The 6,000-nt window shown below is 30.5% G+C and overlaps 1 protein-coding gene across 2 annotated transcripts; it reads right to left on the bottom strand.

Moving 5' to 3' along the window:
• Nucleotides 1-355: 355 nt before the first annotated feature.
• Nucleotides 356-5,075, bottom strand: LOC110625810. 2 transcript variants are annotated; one of them, XR_006352435.1, is made up of 8 exons: nt 4,647-5,075; nt 4,420-4,511; nt 3,235-3,346; nt 2,704-2,830; nt 2,266-2,344; nt 1,395-1,506; nt 742-1,017; nt 356-637 (listed from the first exon to the last, which is right to left on the bottom strand). XR_006352435.1 is itself a non-coding variant. In XM_021771463.2 (8 exons), exons 1-7 carry the CDS (start codon nt 4,932-4,934, stop codon nt 955-957), a joined length of 873 nt encoding a protein of 290 aa, XP_021627155.1. In that variant the 5' UTR covers nt 4,935-5,074; the 3' UTR covers nt 356-637; nt 931-954. The 2 variants fall into 2 exon arrangements, 1 of the variants encoding a protein (XP_021627155.1); XM_021771463.2 differs by having other exon boundaries at nt 931-1,017; nt 4,647-5,074.
• Nucleotides 5,076-6,000: the final 925 nt, after the last annotated feature.

A 6,000-nucleotide genomic window follows, 5' to 3' on the forward strand; every position in this document is an offset into this window, starting at 1 on the left:
ACTTTTCAAATTTCAACTTGACTCGATTCATTTACAATCATATCTATCAAGTGTGACCTTTAAATATTTAATTATTTGAATATCAATTTCAATTTAATAATTTACAGTTAAAATCAATAGGAGGGTTGGCCAGCATTCAACAATTAAAATAAAAAACTTAGATCAAACCGATTTAATTTAATTTTTCAATTTGATTCTTCAATATTTCAATTTGATTTGAATTTAAACCTTAAAAACATTTCGGTAGCCACTCTTTTTTTTATCCTCCTCCTCCTCAAGCACCTCACAAGATAGTTTAATTTTATGTTCGTCAAACAATAATGAAAATATACAAATACTTGCACATGGCTCAAACTGGTGAAATAGTACAAGATCATTTTATATTTAAAGGATCATAGAACCTCCTCCATGTTATACAGCGAATACGATATGCATATGAACAGATCAAGCAGTAAATAGAGTTGATAGAAAAAGCAATCCCCAACAATAATCCATTTGTAATACGTAAGAAATCTATTCCAAAAATTGAAACAAGAAAAGCTGTAATAATATCCTGCTCTCCAATGGGAAAATCAGCAAACCTTATTGCACTTTGCAGCAGACATAGTCACCTTGCAGAGCTTGCGGCATTAGCAACCTGCAGTCATTAATAATTGAACAACATGGGTAAAATTTTGAATTGTTTATCTTTGTTGGACAAAGACGATGATAATGTTTTGTGCATCAATTTTCTAGTCCTACATGAGGATGGCTCAAATTGGCAGCAAGTCCTGAACCATTCTCGGATGATTTTTTTCGCGAGACATGCCGCCCATACTGTTATTCTCATGAAACCAATCCACCCATCCACCGTTGAAGTTCAAAAGAGCACTGCAATGGATTGGATTTAAATGTAAAAGGAAAAATACCAATGCTTCTTCATGTTCTTACCTCCTGAATCTGTTAATTGGCACACTATTTTGAGGCCTTGCTCTCCATTGTAAGCATTTTCAAACTTATCTTCCGAAGATAATCACTCTGAAATGGAAATAATGAGAATATATATATATATATATATATATATATATATATATATATATATGAGTTGAAGCAACACATAGAGAAATAGACATGGAGGTGGGATGAAGAAAAGGCAGCATATTTTTCAATAATAGCATCTTTCCAGTGAAAAGAGGCTAAGCATCCTAGCATTCCGGCTAGAATCTTTCCTCGAGAGACCAAGCAATTCTTTTCTGTATTGTTCTTTTACACTTCCCATAGATCATAATTTTTAATATTGAATAAGATCTAAATCAATTATTCACATATTCCACACACCAAATCTGTTTGGTGTGGGCATGTGCTTATTGTACAAATAATAATCAAAATCATTAAATTGAAGCACCGAGGAATACCTGGCTTGTGGCGTCAACATAAATCTTTTCCTCAAACCTTGCTGCAATTTTCTTGATTTCTTGCAGTGCCTCTTCATCAGATAATAGCAGGTGCCTCTTTAATGTCTCTGCTCTGTTACCCATCAGATTAATAGTTATTGATCAGCCATGGAGATTAAAATAGCAGCAAGATAAAATTTCCAATTGGTAAACCACACGAACAGAGTCAAAATGGAGCATCAAAACGACTAAATAGATTCACACTTGAATATTCAATCTCATCCATTGATTTGAAAATTGACAATATAGGTTCACTTTGATGAATACAGCTTTACATGGGTCATGGGTGTCTTTTCCCCCCTCTTTCCTCATTTTAGGAGACTGGCTACAGCATGAAAATTGACAACTGAACCAAGGTTCAATCTAATGAAGGTAGTTTCACATGGAAGGTCTTTTATATTATAAATCTTACAACTTGATCTTGAAATGACAAGAAAGAATTTCAACTTCTCAATCTCAACAACAGGAAGGATTCCAAATTTAAAATAAACATAGCAAGAAATGTTTTACAAAGTTAAATATTTGAAAACACATGTAGGAGCTTCATTACAAGCACTAATTAGTTTGAAAGAGAGTATGATCAGCGTCTTGCAAACAGTGGATAAAATATACAACCATTAAATTCCTCACAGAAAGTCACTTCAACATGGGATGTTAAATTTTTGGGACAAGAGTGTCCTTTGTGATCTGTGAACTCTCTAAAAGAACAAAGTAATAACATTACATCACAACTAATAAGGGAGATCAAACTTGAATCACACAAATGCAATCCGCATAATCATATTTATATATGTTTCTCTATTTAGTTCCCACAATACAAAGGAACACTTACATCTTGTTAACAATTCTCTGCCGTGAATCAAGCTGCAAATGAGCTCTCCAATCACACATATTTACTGCAGGTTCTCCATCTGGAGCAATGTACCTCAAATTATTGGGATCCATCAGATTCTAACCTTAGCAGAAAAAATTTTTAAAAATAAAGTACTAACACAAACAAAAACAAGTCCTTCACTTCAATTCACGGGCTAAAAACCTTTTCCAGAAGCGACAATACAAACATCAAAACCATTCCTTCAAATTAGGAATAACCCATAAAATGACAAAGTTACCCTTCATCAAGAACAAAAGTCCGTTTTGCATAAGATAATGGTTTGCTTTAAAAATGAAAACAGAATGTAATACTACAATAACCAAGGACCACCGACCATTGAAGTCTAAAAGCACAAAAGTAGGGACAGCAACAGAATGGGTTGAAGTGTACAAATACCATCCTCCTGAACTTGGACTTCATTGCTACAGACACTAGAGTAAGATGGCGCTGAGCTGGGCACATTATCCTGAGTCCTATTCTCCATTGTAAGCATCTTCAAACTGATTTTCCGAAGATAATCAGACTAAAACAGAGATAATTAAAAATTTATATCTCGTGAAAAATCAATGGAAACACACACAGGCATATAGAATGTGGTGGAACAAGAGGCAGTATGCTTAGCATCATAAAGAGAGGCAATATGAATCCATACACAGTAGCCAGAATCATTCCTGGAGATGAAAAGCAATTTTCTTTTTTTCCTATAGCACTTTCCACATTTGATTAGATCAGAACTTTTAACATTTGACCAATTTTAAAGAGAATTATTCTCAAGAATAAATATTTAATTCAGTCAACAATCCAATGATTCAAATGTTGTATACAGTATACACATGCAAGCAAGCATGCACGCCTCCATCTATATCTGTTTGATATATGCATGTGCTTATTGGATAAAATCATTAAACCCAAGCACCAAGGAAATACCTCACTTGTGGCAGAATCATAAACCTTTTCCTCAAACCTCACTGCAATTTTCTTGATTTCTTGAAGTCCCCCTTCACCAGAAAATGGAAGGTGTCTCATTAGTGTCTCTGCTCTGTTACACATCAGATTAATAGTTATTGACCTGGCATGATAATTGAAGTAGCAGCAAAATAAAATTTCCAATTGGTTAACCATTCTAACAGAGTTAAAACTCAAGCCATCAAAATGACTAAAACGATTAGAACTTAAACAGTCAATAACTTTGCCCTCTCTTTTTGGGGTTTGGGGTAATAGGAAACTAAATAGTGAAGTTATCATTCTCCCTAGTAATTAAATACATGACCTTCAGTTTTATTCTAATCTGTTAACATAACACACGTTTAGATTCAATTGGTCGCACATGAGCTTTCCCTTTCATTTTCATAACCCATTTCAAGAGAGTGTCATAGATATGAAATATAGAAGTTGAATTCAAGTGAAGGTAGTTTTACAGTGGCAGTATTATGTATGGCATAAACTTTTAATTGTTAAATTTCAAACAAAAACCTATGATTTCAAGAACATAATAAGCTGTATTCTCAAGAAAAGGATTAAAATGCCAGTAGCAATGCATCTTAATAAATTTCAATTTTGGAAGCTGATCCAGGAAAGACAGTCTAACCATGGGGAAAGTATAGAGCTATTAGATTCTGAAAAAAAGTTGCTTTAACGTGGGTTAAGATTTTAAAATCTTTAGGACAAGAACGTCCTTTATAACTTGCTAACTTCAAAATATACTTTAAATTTTCTACGAGACAGAGAGGCAAAATAAGCAACCATATAAATTTCAAAGAGTTCACTCCCCAATATAAGCATCTAAGTCCTGCTAGCATAGATGGGCAATGTTACACTTCTTTCCCATTAACTGCCACTGCCTGCTCAGACTTTGCTTCTGTTGCTATACCTATCATCATTTGTAAGACCAAAACCTAAATTTTCCTTTTCATTGCATGTAAAATTTTACAGTTAGGAAAACTAAGTTGCTACTTCAGTTCAAAAAAAAAAAAAAAGAGTTGCTACTTGCATCACAACTACTAACAGACATCAAATATGAGTCTCCTGCAATAAGTAGAATCCATAATAACTCACATATACATATATATATTTTTGAAAGCTTTAGTCCCCTACAATACAAAGAAAACTTACATCTTGCTGACAATTCTTCGTCGTGAATCAGGCTGCAAGTGAACTCTCCAATCACGCAAATCCATAGCAGGTTCTCCACCTGGAGAAGAATCCTTCCCAAGGAAAAAAAAAATTATTAACACAAACATAATAAGTCTGTATCACACGCTAGCAATCTGTTTCCACAAATTTTAACACATATATAAACTACTGTAAAATTGATTAAAAGAGAATTTTGTGTGACGTACCAGAGGGGACTTGACAATATTGGTAGCTCCAAACGCTCCATCAACGGCCGAGGCAGTGCAAGATATAGGCACGGCAGTGGCAGTAGCACCAGCAGGAGGATGGACAGAACTTGAAGAATATTGGGGAGGTAACAGGGGAAGACTTGATGAAGATTGGAAAGTAGAAGATATGCTTTGAGACGGAGGAGGAGACGATGATAGTGAAGAAGAAGAATAAGAAACTGGAGAATAAGCGATTGATGTAGAAGGAAACAAGAAGGGATTAAAATCCCGGTTGTAATTCGCCATTGAAATAGAGATCAAGCCCTGCCGCCGGTACCAAGGCTTGAAATTTGAAAGCTAAGAATGTAGGTGGAAACGGGTTGGTGTAAAGATCAAAAGGTAGAAATGGATGCCATGCCGATGCTTCCAAGCAAAATGCTACTTCCATTTTCATATTATTTAAGAAAAATATAACTAATAATTTTAACAAAATTCATAATATAATCTTTAAAATTATATTATATTAATTAAGTAATTATTTTATTGTTCACCATTAAACTATAATAATTTAATTTTTTTTATAATAATTTAGTTTTATAATTTTAATATTATTAATAATTTAATTTTTTAATTTTATTTTTAATAAATAATTTTTTTATCAAAAATCATTTAAAACCTATTAAATAATATAAATCATTTAACCCTTCAAATTATTAAAAAAGACACAAAAAATTTAAAATTTAACACTATTAAATTTTTATAAAAGAAATAGTAAAATCTTTAATAAATGTTTAGTTAAGATTTTAAATAAAAAATTTTAATATTATATTTTAATAATTTAATTTATAAATAATTTATATTGTTATAAATAAATAAAATAATTTTATAAAATAAATAAAGTATCATTTAAAATTGTAAAAAAATTAAAATTAAAATTTAATATAGTAAACTAAGAGATTTTTTATATCAATCAAAACTATAGACATTTATATCTTTTATTTTGTTTTCTCATTAAGTAAAAATTAAATTTTAATATTAAAAATTTTTTTAAAAATTTTAATATATTTAAAAAAAATTATTACAATATAATATAAATAATAAAAATAATAAAATATATTAAAATTTAAATATAACTTTTTATATAGATATAATATTTAAATAATACTGTAAATTAATTTAAAAATATCTTATAATTTTTATTAACTTTGAATGACTTTTAATAATTCTTATATTTTCATAGTTTCTATAGTTAAGTTTTATTAAGAAAATATAATTAATTTTTAAATATATTTTTATAATTTATATTATTTATTTTATATATGTAATATTATCTATAATTATAATAATATTTATATATTTTAATAATATTTAT

The sequence above is a fragment of the Manihot esculenta genome, chromosome 11 (assembly GCF_001659605.2).
Source record: "Manihot esculenta cultivar AM560-2 chromosome 11, M.esculenta_v8, whole genome shotgun sequence".
NCBI classification, from domain to species: domain Eukaryota; kingdom Viridiplantae; phylum Streptophyta; class Magnoliopsida; order Malpighiales; family Euphorbiaceae; genus Manihot; species Manihot esculenta.

Excerpts from the sequence above, each read along its gene's own strand:
- LOC110625810 (XM_021771463.2), bottom strand. The coding sequence starts at position 4,934 with ATGGCGAATTACAACCGGGATTTTAATCCCTTCTTGTTTCCTTCTACA. Across the intron at positions 3,347-4,419 it reads CGAAGAATTGTCAGCAAGAT|AGCAGAGACACTAATGAGAC; the intron begins GTAAGTTTTCTT and ends GATGTGTAACAG. Across the intron at positions 1,018-1,394 it reads ATGTTGACGCCACAAGCCAG|AGTGATTATCTTCGGAAGAT; the intron begins GTATTCCTCGGT and ends TTTCCATTTCAG.